The 19,768-nt window shown below is 37.6% G+C and overlaps 5 protein-coding genes across 5 annotated transcripts; 2 read left to right on the forward strand and 3 right to left on the reverse strand.

Moving 5' to 3' along the window:
• Positions 1-492: 492 nt before the first annotated feature.
• LOC135703809 (histone H2B) lies at positions 493-907 on the reverse strand. The gene has a single exon (XM_065225137.1). The coding sequence runs from the start codon at positions 904-906 to the stop codon at positions 532-534; it is 375 nt and encodes a 124-aa protein (XP_065081209.1). The 5' UTR covers position 907; the 3' UTR covers positions 493-531.
• Positions 908-1,090: 183 nt separating this feature from the next.
• Positions 1,091-1,684, forward strand: LOC135703839 (histone H2A). The gene has a single exon (XM_065225165.1). The coding sequence runs from the start codon at positions 1,178-1,180 to the stop codon at positions 1,550-1,552; it is 375 nt and encodes a 124-aa protein (XP_065081237.1). The 5' UTR covers positions 1,091-1,177; the 3' UTR covers positions 1,553-1,684.
• A 1,437-nt stretch (positions 1,685-3,121) lies between these two features.
• Positions 3,122-3,609, reverse strand: LOC135703840 (histone H3). The gene has a single exon (XM_065225166.1). The coding sequence runs from the start codon at positions 3,581-3,583 to the stop codon at positions 3,173-3,175; it is 411 nt and encodes a 136-aa protein (XP_065081238.1). The 5' UTR covers positions 3,584-3,609; the 3' UTR covers positions 3,122-3,172.
• Positions 3,610-3,785: 176 nt separating this feature from the next.
• LOC135703841 (histone H4) lies at positions 3,786-4,149 on the forward strand. The gene has a single exon (XM_065225167.1). It carries the CDS (start codon positions 3,830-3,832, stop codon positions 4,139-4,141), a length of 312 nt encoding a protein of 103 aa, XP_065081239.1. The 5' UTR covers positions 3,786-3,829; the 3' UTR covers positions 4,142-4,149.
• A 2,068-nt stretch (positions 4,150-6,217) lies between these two features.
• LOC135703810 (histone H1-like) lies at positions 6,218-7,024 on the reverse strand. The gene has a single exon (XM_065225138.1). The coding sequence runs from the start codon at positions 6,998-7,000 to the stop codon at positions 6,323-6,325; it is 678 nt and encodes a 225-aa protein (XP_065081210.1). The 5' UTR covers positions 7,001-7,024; the 3' UTR covers positions 6,218-6,322.
• Positions 7,025-19,768: the final 12,744 nt, after the last annotated feature.

Genomic DNA, 19,768 nt, shown 5'->3' on the forward strand with positions numbered 1-19,768 from the left:
GGTCATTCGGACTGCCTAACATGATTGGTGCTCATTTTCTAAAGGCGGGGCCAATCTAAAATTATGTACTCTACTCTGAAATCTGTGAAAGGGAATCTAGTATCATGTAGACAAAACGTCCGATGTAACACTCATTGATTATGTTATTGAGAAAAATCGTTCAATGAAATTCAAAGCAAAATGGTGATTTTACCGTTTCTACTGAATTTTCAACGTTATTATTCACTGACTACATTAAAAAATAGTATTGCAAAATGCATTCTTTCTACACAGTTAAAATAATAATCTGTCGAACTTCAACCTCGATTTTCTCAAAAAGGCGTGACGCGAAAATTCAGCATTTGACGGGGCACCCCACGGTCAAGCTCGCTGATCTAATATATGCCAGTTAGGTATAGACAGACCACTAGGACAAAATTAAATAATAAATTAACTTTTGTGCTGAGAAATATTCTTAATTTAACTCTTTTACGTTGGAAAAAAAAGTTGTGGCCCTTAAAAGGGCCGATTGATTGTTTGGATGTTATGAATTTACTTGGAGCTGGTGTACTTGGTGACGGCTTTGGTTCCTTCGGAGACGGCGTGCTTTGCCAACTCACCCGGCAGCAGCAGACGGACAGCGGTTTGGATTTCGCGAGAGGTGATCGTAGAGCGTTTGTTGTAGTGAGCCAGACGGGACGATTCAGCAGCGATACGTTCGAAGATGTCATTGACGAAGCTGTTCATGATGCTCATGGCCTTCGACGAGACTCCGGTGTCGGGGTGGACCTGCTTCAACACCTTATAGATGTAGATAGCATAGCTTTCCTTCCTGCGCGTCTTCCTCTTCTTCTTGTCTCCCTTAACAATGGCCTTCTGAGCCTTGCCGGACTTCTTGGCGGCCTTTCCACTGGTTTTCGGTGCCATAGTAAAGCTGTTTAGTTGGGTAGAGTAAACACTAATAATTTCGCTTAGACGATGGTGTCTCGTTTTATACCCGTAGCATAACAACCGAAGCTCGTCCCCTTCTATGTATTTTAGTCAAAACCAGTTGTATGCTACCCGCCTTGTATTCATAATATGCTGCTCGACGCAGGTATAAGAGCACCATCGACGAGTTAAAACGACATCAGTACAAGTTCAGCATTGAGTTGCTCGCTTTATTTTCACATCGTAATCTACCCTACTACATCGAACCATGTCTGGCCGTGGCAAAGGAGGAAAAGTTAAGGGAAAGGCAAAGTCCCGCTCGAGCCGCGCTGGATTGCAGTTCCCAGTCGGTCGTATTCACCGTCTGCTCAGGAAGGGCAACTACGCCGAGCGCGTTGGTGCCGGTGCTCCCGTCTACTTGGCTGCCGTGATGGAATATCTGGCCGCTGAAGTTCTGGAGTTGGCAGGAAACGCCGCCCGTGACAACAAGAAGACCAGAATTATTCCACGTCACCTGCAGTTGGCCATTCGCAACGACGAGGAGTTGAACAAACTGCTGTCCGGAGTGACCATCGCTCAGGGTGGTGTCCTGCCAAACATCCAGGCCGTCCTGTTGCCCAAGAAGACCGAAAAGAAGGCTTAAATTTTATCGGAGACCGCACCCAACATACAAAACCGTCCTTTTCAGGACGACCAATTTGATTTTCCCAACTAAAGAGTTTATTGTATTGGCATTTCTTATGATCGAAATGAAGGCATATTTTCATTATGAAAATTATGTATTTCAATCTTTCATTCCTCCGCCTCTGTACGGTAAAATGAGAGATAGAAACTGTTTTCTTAGTCGATTATTGCAAATATTTACCACCCGTGATTAACTTGAAACATCAATAGAGGTTTTCCTCGGACCGCTAGTTCTGAAGAAGCTATGTATGTACTATATTATTCTATAATTGCCCAAAAAAGTCGGCCTGTTATTTTGCAGTCAGTCTGACATACCACAAAGTAGACTTACACTAACAGGATTTCCCGCCGTTTTTTATGAATGGGCGGGGCTTAGAAAGTATGGTTTGTTCCGAGTATACAAAAAAGGAGGGACTTAAAATTCGAATCTAAAAGCATAAATATAGGTATCGTCCGGTTTTGTCAGTGCTAGGTACTAAAATCTGTAATTTGCGATAAAGAAATCACTGTTTTCCCCGCCACAATTTTTTTAATGGAAAATGATTTATGTGCTTCCACAAAACACACGAAATCTTTTTTTAAATAGCAATATTTAGTCAAATTGTTTGCTCAATCGGTAGATAAATGATGTACCGAGAATCAATTGGAGGGATTTACCGCTAAAATGTTATGATCACGTGAGATATTCGCGACCAATTGCGGGAATTCACCAAGGGAATTGCTGGAATCAATGTATTCCTGATATCAATGAGAACAATATAGCAGGTCAGCTACCCAGACAAAAATTCAAGGAAATTACAAAAAGTATTAGGGAAAATATATCTAGCCCCATTTTTTTTGCTTATTTCGAACTACTATGGTTGTGCGGTGTGTGATGTAATACAACATAGCCAACGGGTTTGGCCTATGGGATGTATTCATCAACCCTGATTATCTTCAACAAATGCGGAAAACATCACTACTCATACGTACGTGTGGACCGTGCACCTGTCCACCCGAAGTGAAACGCGCACGCACGTATAGTTGAATAGATAGTATAGGCACTCAAAAATGTGTACATCTACTGTTGTACGATGTTCAATATGCGTACAACTTGTCGGTATTCATGTTGCCTGCAGTTCACATTCTGACGCGCATTTAGCTGCGGTCTTCATTGATCCACGAGCCGAGTGATCTCCTGTCTAGGGTTTGGTTTCAAGATTCCGAGAGCTACAATCATAAAACACTGGTTTGGGTCTATCTCATGTAGGGCAGAAAGCATGGTACTGCTGCATATGGATCGGGTTGGCAAACCATGACACTACACACCACTGGTACACGGGTCGAGCGAGCGAGTGGTGTCACACCCTACGATGGGTGAATCATACAGTAATGATCCTTCCGTAGGTTCACTTACGGATGTTTAATTTTTTTTCTAAATCATCAAGTTCGGTCAACTGCTGTACGATGTAGGATATGCGTTCAACTTGTCGGTGTTCATGTGTCCTGCAGTCCTACCTAAAAGCATTCTCAACTCTCTTGTGGAATGTTTGTAGTGGCCCTGAAAAGGGCCGGTTTTGTAAGGTTGCGACGGATAGATTTAAGCGCGTTCACCACGGATACGACGAGCCAGCTGTATGTCCTTTGGCATGATCGTGACACGCTTGGCGTGGATGGCGCACAGGTTGGTATCTTCGAACAGACCGACCAGATAGGCTTCACTGGCTTCCTGCAGGGCCATGACGGCCGAGCTCTGGAATCGCAGATCGGTCTTGAAGTCCTGAGCGATTTCACGGACCAGACGTTGGAAAGGCAACTTGCGGATCAGCAGTTCGGTCGATTTCTGGTAACGGCGGATCTCACGCAGAGCGACGGTTCCTGGCCGGTACCGATGAGGCTTCTTCACTCCTCCGGTGGCTGGAGCGCTCTTGCGAGCGGCTTTGGTGGCCAGTTGTTTGCGAGGAGCCTTGCCTCCGGTGGACTTACGAGCGGTCTGCTTAGTGCGAGCCATTATGCTTATTTTCGATGCGAACACGATGAATAGATGTCGTTGAATAAAAATGTGATCCGTCTACCCCTCTATTTTATAGCATACATTTGCTATGTTCAACCAATCACAGATGATGAAAGAACAAGAGTACAATAACTAGTAAGAAGAATTTAACCCTCGAGTGGGTATAAAAGAGGCATTCATGGTCGACAATAAGCATCATTTTCGTTTCAACCGTATCCGAGACAGTATCAAACAGCATAAACGATGACTGGACGTGGTAAGGGAGGCAAAGGACTCGGTAAAGGAGGCGCCAAGCGTCATCGCAAGGTTCTGCGTGATAACATCCAGGGTATTACCAAGCCCGCCATCCGTCGTCTGGCTCGTCGTGGTGGTGTCAAGCGCATCTCCGGGCTGATCTACGAGGAAACCCGAGGTGTGCTGAAGGTGTTTCTGGAAAACGTGATCCGAGATGCCGTCACATACACTGAACATGCCAAGCGCAAGACCGTCACGGCTATGGATGTCGTTTACGCTCTGAAGCGACAGGGACGCACTCTGTACGGTTTCGGAGGTTAAATCAGCATCATCAACTCTGGCATCAAAAACGGCCCTTTTCAGGGCCACAACATTAATGAAAAAAGTGTTTGATGGCAACTTCTTGCAGCAACATTATGATTGGTCATATCAAAATTAACAATTTATCGGTTAAAAGCTTACAAATACCAAATAATACCTGTTTCATGCAATACTGTCTAAATTTTTAATTTGAGAATTTGATGACAAATGACGGCAATTAGGTGAATTTTCTTCCCACAAACATCCATTTTAAAATTTGGGATATATCGAAAGTTGTGGGTAGATGTGCCTTTACAAAAAAAAAAACTAAATTAAAGAAGCAGCTACCATAAATCGACGTGCTGGGAAATCTTTTAAGTGTAAGTTAATATTCCGTACCGAATAGCCCTGAATATAATTGCTACAATAATTTATCATTTCCAGCTATATTTTTCTTCATTTCCCGCGCATGAGTTTAATACCAAGTGACACACGAAATTGTTTGCAATATCCAATAATACCTACCGTTCGTTTATATTGAAATTCATAGTAATATGTATGGAAAATCATACGATAGCTGATTGACAAAAAAAAACTTACAGTTCTTCAACATTATACGATATTTCTATGCAATTTGCTTGATTAACCTTTGCGTGCCTAACGTCTAAATTGACATAGATTTCAAAATTCAGTTAGGTTCTAAAAACAAAATTTATCAATATTTTTCTCCACAACAAGTTGCATTTTGTTGGGAATCTATTGTCTTGAAAAACTTGGATCAATACATGGTTCCGAAGTTATTCCGGTTTCCGTGGAGGTCCCTCTGCGTCAGCATTCGGCTTTACTATTCTATGTTAATAATACACCATGCATTGATCATTTTTTTTTTCCTGACGGAGTCCAAAATTTGAATAGATTTCAGATAAATTTCAACTTATTGGTTGAGAAATGATGTTCTAAGAGCTAATTGAGTTTTGAAATCTATGCTTATTTAGACGTTAGGCACGCAAAAGATAATAATATCAGTGTATGATGCCCATCCGCTTCTTTGCTACCAAGCCACCAACGGAAACTACATTGAAAAGAAATTATCATTTAAATACTACCTCTACACAGCATACATATATCTCTTCGGTAGGTAGAATTATAAAATTTACGTGAGGCTATTTGGTTAAAAATACGAGAAAGCAGGTAGACATAAGGCAGCACACATCAAGCGTCTTCACCTTCAACCCAGAAAACGATGATCGTTATTCCAATGGACAGCTTTTTGGAAAATTCCACTTACAAAATGGCTACCGCCAGAGGCAGATATAAAATTAAAAGAGATAAGAGAAAAAATGATAATAAATTAATTAATTGATTAGATATAACATGACACGTTTAACGGGCTGTGTTTTAATGAATAAAAACTGATACATATTTACACGCTCGTGTAAGTTTATATCTTTGTTCGTTGAAAAATAGATAGCTTGTCATTGACATTTACGTGCCATGTAAAAACACACATAATGTAAAACTCAATGCACATGAAATTTTGGAAGTAACCGTCAACAATGCTGTTGATGGTACAGCACGCAACAGCACCCTTCAAGTTCGATTTTCTCAAAATGGTGGATATGTTCCATTAGTCTATTTGAAAAGTGAAGCAAGTCAAACGCGCACTCTTTTGCCTGTGGATTTGAGGACCTCAAATCCCCTCGTCCATCAAAGATGAGTTAGAATAAGGTGTGCATTTGATTAGTACCTTCGCTGGCCCTTCGCACAATTTCAATTTCTGTTCAATTTTTGACACTAATAAATAGCTAATAAATTATCGCACAAAAGCTTTATGTTGATATTTGTATAGCATATCCACCCAACTCTACATGAAATGTTTCTAAATGCATTCATATAAAGTTAAAGTTACATTGCTATATGTTTAACACAAAATTCATAACTACCACACGTAAATTTATAAAGTTTACATCGTGGAACGTTTGTCATTTTTCAAAGTATCTACTCGTTTGTCTATACTGGATTTCACGGATGTAATGTACCCATGAACCGTAAAACAATTGTTTCAACAGGCAAAAAGAAGCTAATCGATGAAGATTATTCCAAATGGTAACTCTTGATGGAAATCAATACTGGTAGTCCTGAAAAGGACTGATTTGGGTGATTGTTTCGTGCGTGGCACGTCAGTAGGCGTCGTTTCCAAGTTTACTTCTTTGCGGCGGCCTTCTTCGGCGCAGCTTTCTTGGCTGGGGCGGCCTTCTTCGGTTTCGGGGTCTTCGGCTTCTTGGCAGCGGTCTTCGAGGGCTTGGTGGCCTTTTGCTTGGGCGCAGCAGCCTTCTTCACAGTTCCAGCCTTCTTGGCGGCCTTGGCACCGGCAGCTTTGGCTTTCTTCTCAACGGCTGGTTTCTTGGCTGCGGGCTTTTTGGCCTTCTTCTCGCCAGCGGGTTTCTTGGCGGCGGGCTTCTTGGCGACCTTTTTCTTCTCACCGGTAGCCTTCTTTGCCTTCTTATCTCCAGTGGCCTTCTTTGGTGCCTTTTCATCGGCCTTGAGCTTGAACGATCCTGAGGCACCGGATCCCTTGGTCTGGACTAGAGTGCCCTTCTCGACACCGCTGACCAGAGCTTTCCTGATGAAGATGGACAGCTTGGCAACGTCGCACTTGTAGTTGGCAGCGATGTACTTCTTGATGGCCTGAAGGGATGATCCTTTGCGTTCCTTCAGGGTCTTGATGGCGGCTATGACCATCTCGTTTGCTGGTGGATGTGTAGCAGGCTTCTTCGGCTTCTTGGCGTCTCCCTTGGTGGCCTTGGCCTTCTTCGGGGTCTTGGCAGGCGAAGCAGCAGCAGGAGCCGCGGCAGCAACTACAGTGGCGGTTTCAGTCATGATGATTCAGAGTGTTTCGCTTGATACTAGTATGTAGTTAAAAATGAATGGATAATCATGTATGATGAAGAACTGCCTGTCGTTCGACTCTGATGTCTGTGTTAGGGAGAAAGCTTTAACGAAAAACTTAAGCTCATGCGATCTATTTTGATTTCTACCAGAAATAGTTTTTAAAACAACGTTTTCTACCAAGTGCAGGTTGATAAATATGTTTGGTATAACTTTGAATAGCGAGTCGACTAATGTATTTTCTCAAATATCAACTTTGTAATGGACTATAATTACTAGAAATACCATAACATTATCTTCTTCTGGGAAATGTTCGAATCAACTGGCAACTAGCTGTTGAAAAACAATCAAATTCATCTATTGAAACAATACTGATTGTTGTGCAAGTTGGGCGCTCTGGTAGACAGGTATTTCCGCTACACGTTGGTATCAATTTTATTTTTCTCTTTGTTACAAGTTCCGTTTAAATTGGATCTTCATCAGGATGATTAATGCGGTTGTGCTTTGCCGACTTAAGATCAATTAATAAGGCATCGGTGACTAATTTTTTTTTAGGTAAATACTTAAACCTTTTTTTCAGGTCAATTCAAGGTTATGACAGTTCCATAATATAGTACTTTCGGAATAGATTACTCAGAAATGTATTACTCAAGTTTAAAAAAAAAACAAGACATGGTTATGGACATCTTGTACTCGCTGTAAGTTTATTTTTATTTTTTAAACTATGGAATTATTATTATTGCTGTCATCAATCATCATTATAATGGGAAAAAATTATTTCTTTTGAGGGTATGAAATTTGACGATTTCGACACAAAATGCATATACGTCATTTGAATCGAATCTGGATAAACGTTAATGGCTGTAACATCCAATGCACGATGCAGTAAAGTTTTGTCAAAACCGTGAACTGTACTCTGTAGGTAAATTGATCACTATTAATATTGATAATATAAAGATCCATTCCAGCAATACCGTTAATCAGCATAATCTAAATTTGTGATCTATTTAGATATTTACTGATCTTAATTAGTACTTGGTGTGAAATTGTCACTTTTTAGTGACGTGGCTACTTTTATCAAGCCAGTCACTAAAAAGTCGTCTCCTCTTTTAAGGCCAAGTAACTAAAGTCACTTTCCCCCATCCCAAATTCGTTATCAATTGATCAAGTTCGCAATTGTTGAGGTGGATCAATTGCTCTTTCGATTTATATTGAGGTCCCAAACACAAGTCCTAGATCCCAACCAAATTTGTTCAAATGTCGCACTCTTGTTGGGGATCTCAATACCCATCGGAAGAGTAGTGGGGGGCAGGGGTTGTGGCCAGCCTCATAAACTTGACTCACCATGGTCATATTTTAGTTATTTTGGTTTTTCTAATCGTAATATATAGTCAAAATACATGGACATTTGAAAACGAATCTTTGTTTGCTGATGACACAGGCATTTCCGATAAAGGAAGAAATCTTCGTGTTATTTGCAGCAGACTGCAGAAAAGTTTAGATATTTTCTCTTTTTATTTACAAAAATGGATGATTTCTCCCAACGCTTCCAAAACTCAACTTATAATATTTCCACATAAGCCTAGAGCTTCGTTTTTGAAACCTAGTAGTAGTCACATAGTCACTATGAACGGAGTTCCAATTTCCTGGTCAAACCTAGTGAAATATCTTGGATTAATACTTGACCAAAAATTAACTTTTAAAGATCACATTGAGGGCATTCAAGCCAAATGTAACAAATATATAAAATGTTTGTATCCTCTTATAAACAGGAAATCCAGACTTTGCCTGACGAATAAACTTCTAATATTTAAACAAGCTTTTAGACCGGCCATGCTTTACGCTGTGCCAATATGGTCTTGTTGTTGCACTACGAGGAAAAAAGCACTTCAAAGAATTCAGAACAAAATTCTGAAGATGATTTTGAAGTTGCCTCCCTGGTACAGTACTACCGAGGTACATGGAATTTCGAATGTTGATACTTTAGCACAAATGTCCAACAAAATAATTAATAATTTCCGGCAAAAATCGTTACAATCCTCAATTGCAACGATTAATTCCCTTTATACTTAGATAAGATTTTGTTTTAGTTTTTTAATTTTAAGCTATCAATTGTTATATTGACATGCAGGTTTTAAAAACCTGTTTAAAATACTGAATTGCCAAGACAGGAACAATGTAAAAATACTTAGATATATATCATAACAATTAAGGGGGGAAATACAATTAGAAGGCCTAAAATGAGGCCTATCTTTGAGAGTGGATTGCGAGTAGGGAAATAAATGAATGTTAGCGATTCTTTATGCATGTTATTAAGGATTTAATGAAGATTAATTATCAGTGACATTTTTTTTTAAATTTTGCAATTTAGCCCAATTATTATAAATAATGTGAAGTCAATTTTTTAAAGCAGCACTTCGCGCCGTGCAGTCCCTACGTCCATGATCACGTCTGAAACAAAAAAAAAACAGGACATTAAATTTGAAGGTACAGCGCACAACATGAATTAATTCGTATGTTAAAATAATGTTTTTTTTCACAAAAAAATTTGAAGTTGAAAAAAAAAAATTTAAAAACCCTATTTTTTTCGACTTTGTTTATAAAAAAAAAAAACATGTTATAACAAACCAATCTAAAAAATCTTTCTATTCATGTTGTGGAGAATTTAATTATGAACATAAAACAGAAAACCGGAATCGATTTGAATGAAAACTCTGACCTGTACATTGCACGGTGATTTTGAAAACACTACTTTTCAGTAGAAGCATTTAAAGTTCAACTTTGACATGTTCAGCCATTTGAAATGCACTCACTGAATTGCGTATAACTTTTTAAATAAGTTCCGGACGGCTTTATGCTTTTAAAGGCTTATTCCCAGATACATATAGAGTAAATTAAGCCAAAAAAAATTTTTCGAAAAAAAAAAATCTAATTGTACTTCCCCCCTTAAGGCTGGTAAGTTACTGTAACTGAAATGTAATTTATTTTGAATTTGAAACAAATAAAGAGTTGAAAAAAAAAATGGACATTTGAAATGAACACAACTCTCCAGCAGACGGAATAAAGTGAATTGTTAAGAATACAGATACTTTTATTTCATCTCGCAATGATTGCAAAACTTATCAAAATAATAATTCGCTAATCAAAAAATCCTTTAATTTTCTGATTTGGATAGCAATTTGCATAAACGTTCTTTTTACCCAAAAATTTAATTTTCCATCTTCAAATCGCAATTTGAATCAAGTCTTATTTTTGAAACGAACTTATAGAAAACATTAAACTTATCTTCGGAAAACTGTTACTCGTTTGTCCGATCGGTTTGGTGCATTAAGCAAGATTGTAGATAATGTCTGGGACCACTTGAAAAAAAAATTACGCTCTAAAAAAAATGCACCATTTAAAAATTAAAGCTTAAAAATATTTTTTCTCTTAAACGTATGTTTAGTAATTTTTTATGTTTTAGGTGATAAAAAGGCCATCTATTTCACTATAGGATGCAAATCAAATTGAAGTAAGACAGTTTTCAAACTGTAACGATGGAAAGAAAATTGTTTTTATCATTAAGAAATAAAGTAACAGCTATTTCAGTATAAAAATATATATCAAATAGTTTTCCAAAATTCCCAATAAAAAGTTGTTCGTGAATTTTAACGATTGAAATAAGTGCTCGAAAGAAATTAAATGTTATTGTTCAGAAACATACACATAGTTCGGATAATTCTGATCAAAACAAAATAACGACAATGAAATTTTCGTTAAAATTTTCTGATCTTTATGAAAAAATATTCTTGGAACTGGAGCATCACATTCGAAAAGTGCCAAATGTTACCAATATTTTCAAAAAGTTAACATTCAAACCTCTACATCTGGAAAACGGTGCCACAGAAATATTATATTAATTTTTTTCCGTGTCGTGGACATTTAGACCAGTGTTTTGTATCCTCTTTTTATTATTTTCCGTGTGTTTTGATGACCAACCACTATGTAGAGTGATCTTCATCATTGATCATCGGCACTATCCCAATATGGAATTGCACTGAAGTTTTCAACTTTATTGGGTATACTGGTCCAAATTTCTCCAGGTACGGTGAGTCCTTTATCAAGAAATCTGAATCGTTTATTAAATAGTGCAGCGCAATCACACAATAAATGTTCAGAGCTTTCGCTCTCCAAATTACAAAAGCGACATCTATCGTCGCTAAGCTTTCCAATTTTTTTAAAATGATATTTACTAGGACAATGTCCTGTTATTAATCCAGTGTAGGTGCTTAAATCTTTTTTGGAAAGATTGAGTAACCTTTGCGTACTCAAAACGTTTGACCTAATGAATCGTTTAGATTGCCGGGCTTTTGAAATATTATTCCAATTGGATTGTACCTTGCTTTTATCCCAATTCTTTAATTCCATTTTCTGATTAGAAGGCGATAGACAATAAACGGATGAGAAAAGCTTTGCTAGTTGATCAGCTTTTTCATTTCCTTCAATGCCGCAATGACCAGGAACCCAATATAGATTTACCTTGTTACGACAGGACTATTTATGAAGTTGATTATAGCATTCCCACACTAACTTTGAAGCGTAGAAAACTGTCCAAAAAAATGCATATGTTTGCATTCCTATAATTTCTTTATGTTTATATCTACACATTCTAGAATCGCAAATATCTCTGCTTGGAATACTGTTGGTCATTTACCCATTGCTACAAAACAGTTAATTCCGGGACCTGTTATTCCTGCCCCTACAATGTTATCCTGTTTTGAGCCATCCGTGTAAAATGTTATAGACCCAGGACGAATCAACGGCCCTCCAGTCTCCCAGTCGTTGCGTGTTATATTAATTACATTGAATAGATGGTTGAATTCATGTGTTCTTTAATATAAGTGGACTTAATTGAATCTCTTTCAAAATGCTGTTATGATTTTTAAGATCTCCTTCAAAGAGCTCTTTTGTTCGTCTGAGTCTGAAAGCATTCTTCATTGCATCCAGTTGAATGAATTGATGTAAAGGAAGAAGATTAAGCAAAGCTTCTAAGGCTTTAGATGGAGTACTGCGCATTGCTCCAGTTATGGAGGTAGTGGTCAACCTCTGCAGTTTTTCAAGTCTTTGTTGAGCTGTTTTTTGCACTGTTTTTGGTCACCAAACTAGTGATGCATAGATTTTTCTTGGTTTTACTATAGCCGAATAAATCCAATGTAACATTTTAGGTTTGAGTTCCCATTTCTTACCAAACGTCCTTTTACTAATACAAAGAGTTGCTTTTTTATTACTTGTTCTAAATTTACATTCCAATAGAGCTTGCTATCTACACACCAAAAAATTCTGAATTTTACTGGCGATGCATCCATGCATGCAAACATTCATACATGTAAACTTCCTTTTCACGTAAACTAGCAGCTTGCAAGAAATGTTGCAAACAAAAGTGGACAGTTGCATACAATATATGGAATTTTGCATGACATGTCTCATAAATTTACACGATCTATAATCTAAACTTGTATGATATATGACGCTCCATTTATGTGCATCATAGTAACAGAATTTTACACTGCTTTTTTTAGCTGTGTATAGTTACTCCTTAGTATTTAACTTCCGAAGAATATTTCAATTCTGTTCCTTCAAAAGAAAGTTTTGAAAATAAGACTTTTCGTCTTTTTGTAAAGGGGCAATCGTTGTTTTTGAAGAATTTATTTTCAATCCTTCATTTTTGCACCATAGTGTAGTTACATTTAATGCCGTCTGCATTCTGCTTGAAATGATTTCATCAAATTTTCCGCGGCTATTATCACTATATCATCCGCAAACCCAATAATTTCGAACTCTAGCGATTCAAGACTAATAAGAAGCTCTTCTACTACTAGCGACCATAGAAGAGGAGAGAGAACGTCTCCTTGAGGATAGCCTTTAGCAGCTGTTACCTTTATGGTTGACTCTCCAAGATTTGATGATATTTCACGATTCGATTAATATATTACGCTTTCATTAAACCCACGTTTGTTCATGGCAATTTCCATTGATTTAAAATATGCATTAATATCAAGAAAGGCAGCCATTAATACATCCTTTGCTTCAAAGGATTTTTCGATTTTTGAGACAAGAGTGTGTAATGTTGTAATTGTTCATTTGCCTGGTTGATAATCAAATTCGGCTCTACTCATTGGTATTTTTGGAAGAATTTCAGATTTGATATGTTCATCTATTATCTTTTCCATTAATTTAAGGAAAATTGACGACAAACTGATATGTCTGAATGATTTGGGAGAAGACTTGTCTTTTTTATTAGAATGGTATAAATACTACTCGAACTTGTCGCCACGTTGTCGGAATATATCTAAGCAAAAAGCTTGTTCTAAGTAAACTTACTACACCGTTCGAAAAATGTATGTAAATTTCTGCGAGATACAGCGCACATAAAATTAACGCTAGATTTGGCATAAAATTACGCGATATTTCGTGTAAACTTAAGCGCAATATCGCATAAATTAGTAGGGGAAAAGTTCTCTTTGGCAATACCTTAACCTATTATCGTCAGAGGGGTAAACAACGTCCTTGAGAGCTCAATTTTGGCATGTGGATACATTGTGTTTCAGAGCAACTATTGGCCAAATTTGAGTGCTCTAGGACTTTGTTTACCCCCCTGACGATAATAGGTTAAGGTATTGCCGAAGCCAACTTTTCCCCTAATATTGTATGCAAAATTGTATACGATTTCGCTGTTTATGCCAAGTATAGCTCAAAATTAAACGAAGGGAGATTTTACGCGATAGTTAAAGTTAAGAATTTTTTCTGTGTTAGGCCGGAATCAATACTGTTTTACACTTTTGAATTTAAATTGGATAAATTCCATCCAAACCTGGAGATTTGAATGGTTCAAAAGAGTCTAAAGCCCATGTAACTTTAGAATTAGGAAAAATTACACTAGCTAGATTTTTTGCCTCTTCATTGGACTGTCTTGATGCATTTACTGAGTCATGAGCTCTAGCGAAATTTACAACAGATAAAGTGGAAGTAGCAGGCTAAGACCCTGGGAAATGAGATTGCATCATTACTTTCAAGGTTTCTTTAGTAGTTAAGGTAAAAAAACCGTCCTCATTTTTAACGGCTCCTAAGCCGTTTGCATGATCCTTAGAAAGGACTTTTTGAAGTCTTGCGGCAACAAGAGTACTTTTAATGTTTTCACACATATGTCTCCAATCTTTACGTTTGGATCTTCTAATAAGTTCTTTCTATAGTAAATTTGATGTTATTCCATTCCACAAAAATAAAATTGGACCATTTTTTTTAGATCTTTTTCAAAAAATCATAACTTTTTTGTCCATTATTTTTCCATCATGGTCACCTATAGATGGCATTTTCAATCCCCTAAAACATATCAAAAACTGAAAAATAATAAAAATTATTTTTTGAGAAAAGTTATGTTTAAAACTTTATAGTTATATGGAGCAATTTTCGGCCATTTTATATTGAGCGTGGTAGGCTGGCTGGAAGATTTGGTTATGTATTTTTCGGTGCGTTCTCCCTCAGTAGCAGTGTGAAGTAAAATTTTAATAACGTGAAGAATAACTAGTTAAAAAATAGAACGACGCAGTATATAAAAAGAAAAGGTCTCGGAAAAAAGCTTCAAATTAAGTGAGAGAGTTTAGGGGAAAGTCCTGATTATGTATAAGTCGCGTGTGATAATGCTGAATCAAACGCAATGAAAATTTTCCGCATTTGCGAAAGTGCTCGACGAAAAGTGGAATATCGGAGCAAATTCAATCCGTCCGGAGGGATTTCTTCATGTCCTTTTCCTCTCCTTCCCTTCCCTTCTTCTCTTTTCAGAAAGCGAGTAATGGCGCTATAACCATATGCCATATAGGGCTAGGACAAGAGTTAGTGCTCAGGTCCCAACCGCTCCCAAGAAAATGGTAGCGAGCAAGGGCGCTATAACCTAGGCGAATACAGCATTCCCTCCGTATAGGTTACGTCCGCACACCGCTCTCTGTTGTCCTTCGACTGAGGTCGTCTGGATCTATTGAGGGATGGCAGTGGGTGGGCGGTGCCGTCCACGCTTGTACGGAGGGAGGACTGTACGCTCGAACACAAGGGGTAAATACCTGTGTTCCATCCCAGGAGATCGGACAACCAAGGAGTGTACATTAACTTTCTTAGCTCTGTCACTCCCAACGATTTATATAGCCTATTTTCAAATCCTGCATACGGAGCGGTTGGTACGGTATGTCCCCGCTCTTTGATTACCTGTGGATTAAATGTTAACCACTGTCTATACTTATTAAGTAGACATGGTAAACATTCACTTCCACAAAAATTAACTAAACGCTACACAGTAGGCCTGGCCGCTTTATTGTTTGTTTCACATCCTTGATGTGCAGCAGGCATTAATAATGACAAGAAAAATGATAGATGTATCATTTTCCAGGATTCTTTCAAGTACTGGCTGTGTATGTGTAGACTAGACTAGTGTGTAGACTATAGTTATATGGAGCAATTTTCTTTAGAGTGTACATATATTTTTCATATAGTTCCAGCCATTACATATAACATAGCCCAAAACACTAAACCGATCGGACAAACAATTTTCGAGTAACAGTTTTCTGAAAATGAGCTTTATATTTTCTATATGCCCTTTTAAAATAAATCAGGCATGATTCAAAATTGCGATTTGAGGATGGAAAATGGCATTTTTGGACAGAAGTAACGCTTCTGCAAATTTTCAGCCAAATAAAAAAAAAATACAAGACACAATGGATTAGCGAATTATTCTGGAACCGCTCTCCTGTAGAATATGATCCAAGCAATACTAAAAATATGAACGTTGATGTTTAAAATAGATTTTAATTTTTCAGCACTTATGTATGGCGTACGTCACTTATGTGTAGAAACACTTTCACTGATTCTTCGAAAATATATGGCACATTGCTTCTTTGTTCAAAATCAAATTTTGTGCAAGCGTTAAGTGTTTTTGGGTATCATTAAGGATGCAGAACTCGAATATAGTGAAAAATTAAAATTCAACATGGCGGCACTAACGTCACTTTCTCATCTCATGGCAGTGAAGTATTCGAAATTTTTCTATAACTATAGGAAGCCCTGATGTTTTATAAATTCGTTAATGTTATCGAACTCTTATGTTTTTAATTTATGTTATTTATCTATAGTTTATGGAACTGCCCTGAGCAGAGCTGGTAAATATCATGGCCATCATGTGACGATGAGAAAACAGGTCCTCTCACTATTACGAGACGAAACTACCTATCATTAGCTTTCTTGTCATTTTTCAATGATCAAGCACTCATGAGAATAATTCTTATGCGGTTTTGACATCCACATTTCTAACTTATTTAGATGAATTTAAGCAAACAACCGTATGTAATCGGTAGAGTGAATATATTATTAAGATTTCCTCGATACAAGTAACTTTAATAGCATTAAATGAGCTAGTAATTACGATGATCACAATATTGTCACTTTCCGTCATGACAAAAAATTCGATGAGATTTTGAAGAAAATCTTTATCATCGTTTCCTCATCCAATGATAGTGACAGAAGTATCTCTGTAAATATTGCGTGAGATCTTTCATTGAAAATGACATTTGCCAGCCCTGGCCCTGAGGTTCTCTGTTCTTTCCTAAAATTCTAGAAACCTCTCTAACGTTGTTCCAGTTCTCGTGAAGCTTGTTCTACTGTCATGAATTTAATTAAACTGTCTTAAACATGTACAAGCTCACTGAACTTATGTGAAGAAATCTAAATATGATTTAATATCTCTGAAGTTCTATGAAAATATGGAAGTTGTCCTGAAAATTTGGGAATTTTTCAAAGTTTTCCACTAATTTTATGAACTAAGTTTTTGAAACATTCGTGGAGTTCTCGGATTTTCCCTAAAGTTCCATGGGCTTCTATGAAGTTCTGGAAGCTTTTCTGAGGATTTTGAAGTGTTTTCTGTAGTGTCTTTACTTCCCTGAAATTTCTGAATCTTTTTATGTTCCCTAAATTTTTCTGGAATCAAAACCAAATAATAAGGCAGTGTTCACTCGACTGTCGACAAAAGCAGACCACTCTTGATGTGTGCTACGCGATCGGCTGTTTTCTCGGCAGCAACCATTGTGTGGTCCTCCTCATTGTTCTTCATCAGCAGTTCTTTCGGTCGATGCGTCGTCGACTTTGGAAAGCAACCGTTTCGTGATGAGTGTGTGAGTGCTGACCACGTTTTGCGTCCACTGCTGCAATGGACGCGCTCTGACCCTCGTTGGCGTACAACAATTTGCCATACAATGAAACTACTGGAAGCGGCTCCAGTTCTGATGGAGGAGGCTTTTTGGATAGCGGAAGATAAAGTGTTTATTGTGTTGTACCTTTTGACTATAGTTTTAAGATGTATTGTATAGTGACCAAGAATCCTCGGCTCTGTAAAGTTAATTCGGTTGAGCCTTATCAAATAAATTTAATAAAAAAAAAAAAAAAACCAAATAATTAATATAGATCTAAGATTTCCATCGTAGTTCTCACATTGATCACTATATTCCTTCTGGAGTGTACTCTGAGCACTTGAGACTGCGCCTTCATAAGACCCCCGTAACGCAAAATAAAATAAAAATCATTGATTTTCACTGAAGTTAGAGAGATTTTCCTGAACTTCATGCACGGCCAATCAGCATTCAATTGACTCAGAGCGTTTTCTTTCCATTCGAAATTTACCCATATTTCGGAAAATCTGCAGTTACACATTAGCTATGAGTTCCTTGAGGTTTTCCAAAATATGAGTAAATTTAGTATGGACAGAAAATGGTCTGAGTCAATTGAGTGCAGTCGCTGAGCCGCACAGTACGTTGGTCCATAGCAAAAAAAAAACGATTTTCACTTTGTTTCATTTGGGTAAATGTATGGATGCCTCCTACAATGTAAACAAGTATTGGTTAGCTTGAGAAAGCATCACAACTGCTATTACAGCCATGTGAACTGTCAGTGTTCAGAGAGGAAAATAAACTCGAATATCGTCTAGAAATATCACTGTTTTCAATTCCAGTCAATGTCAGTAGAGTGTGTTACAATTACCCATCGGATTAATTTTGGTCTCAGTTCGGATAAAGAGAAACGAATAGCTTGTTTAGAATTTGATCTTCTTAAAAACACTATTCAAACTTTGATTACCGATTCAAAAAAAAATCCATCGAGTTCCACCCCAAACTTTTCATAGAATTGTTGGTAAAAGTGTCCTTTACAAGACCATGTATGATTAAGCTGCAACTTTTCGCAACTCTACCAGATTTTTAACCTTTTGTAGGACAACGCCAATTGCTTTTAAATCAGCAGATTTTTGAAAAATGGGTCACATGTGAGGAAAGCAAAAGAACGCCATGTGTTTTCGGCTATTTGGCGTCATGCTTATTGGATGACACACCTGAGCACGTTTTGAAGAATTTGCACAAATTTTGCGTCGTGTATTGCTCAAAATTGAACTCCAAGTGGGTAAAATGTCATCGAGTAAAGAAGTATTTTATTGAAATTTCATCAATTGAACTGCCTGCTTACGATACAAATGTTGACGATGATTCCAATGAAAATTCTACTCGCGGTCGGCCCCAGAAAGATTTTGCAAGCTGCTCAACCAAAACAAAAAAGACGAGTTGCAGAACTAGTTTCCAAAACTGCTCCAGAAGAACTAGTATTCGCCGCAAACGTGTCATTGAATTCGTCTGTTCCTGTAGAAAATGCCAATAGATACTTAAGCCCTGCTCAAGCTCTAGTTCTGTTTGTTGATCTGGATCTGTCAGAGCGAAAGTATATTGTGATTCGAGATAAAGTGAACACCATTCATAAAGATTGTTTTCCAAGTCTGTATGCTTTAAAACAAGCAAAGAACATAATCATCCCACAAAACCTTTCGGTTACAGAGACATCTGCTATGGTAGATCTTCAAGAATTGCTCAACCTAACAGTTAATGGCATCACTAAAGTAATACAGATATCTCACCCCACAAAAGCAAGATTGTAAGTGGGGAATGGATGGTAGTTCTGGTCACAGCATTTATAAACAAAAAAATTCGGATTCAAATGTAACCGACGAATTCTTATTCCTAATTGCTATGGTTCCTCTCAAACTCATTGATGCAGAAACAGAAAAAAACTTTGTGGCACGACCCCCGACCACCCTCTACAAATTTTTGCAGACCTTTTAAATTTATGTTTTCTAAGGAGGATTCAACTTAAATTTTAAATGAGCAAACCACAATGGAGTCTTGTATCAGTAAATTAGTTCCATATGAGACATGTGTAGGTGATACCAATCTTCACGCTTGCTATGTTATTCTTTTTACTTTGCTGGATGGGAAAGCTTGCAGTACGCTGTCCTACAAAAAAGCAGCAGCTAAGTGTTACATTTGTGGCGCAACTCCAAAAGATATGAACCATACGAAATTCGATGACAAAACTGAGAATTCAAACAACTTTAGATTTCGATTATCCGTTCTACATTGTTGGATAAAGTCGTTTGAGTGCCTTCTGCATATCGCGTATAGGTACGTGAGATTTATTTCCTCACTAAGATTTGTGTACCAATGATTTTTTTAGGATGACGAGAAGCAAATAAGAAGAGCCACGAAGAAGGCAAAAAAAAGGAATTCAGCAACAGTTTAAAGTTCAAATGAGATTAATTGTTGATAATAAGCCTAAGCCAGGATACGGTACTTCTAATGATGGCAACACTGAGTGATTTTTTCCTGATCCTGTTTCAATTGCTGCTATACGGGAATTGACAAAACT

The sequence above is a fragment of the Ochlerotatus camptorhynchus genome, unplaced genomic scaffold (genome assembly GCF_037179485.1).
Source record: "Ochlerotatus camptorhynchus isolate MF236.1 unplaced genomic scaffold, CSIRO-AGI_Acam_v1.1 ptg000222l, whole genome shotgun sequence".
NCBI classification, from domain to species: Eukaryota; Metazoa; Arthropoda; class Insecta; order Diptera; family Culicidae; genus Ochlerotatus; species Ochlerotatus camptorhynchus.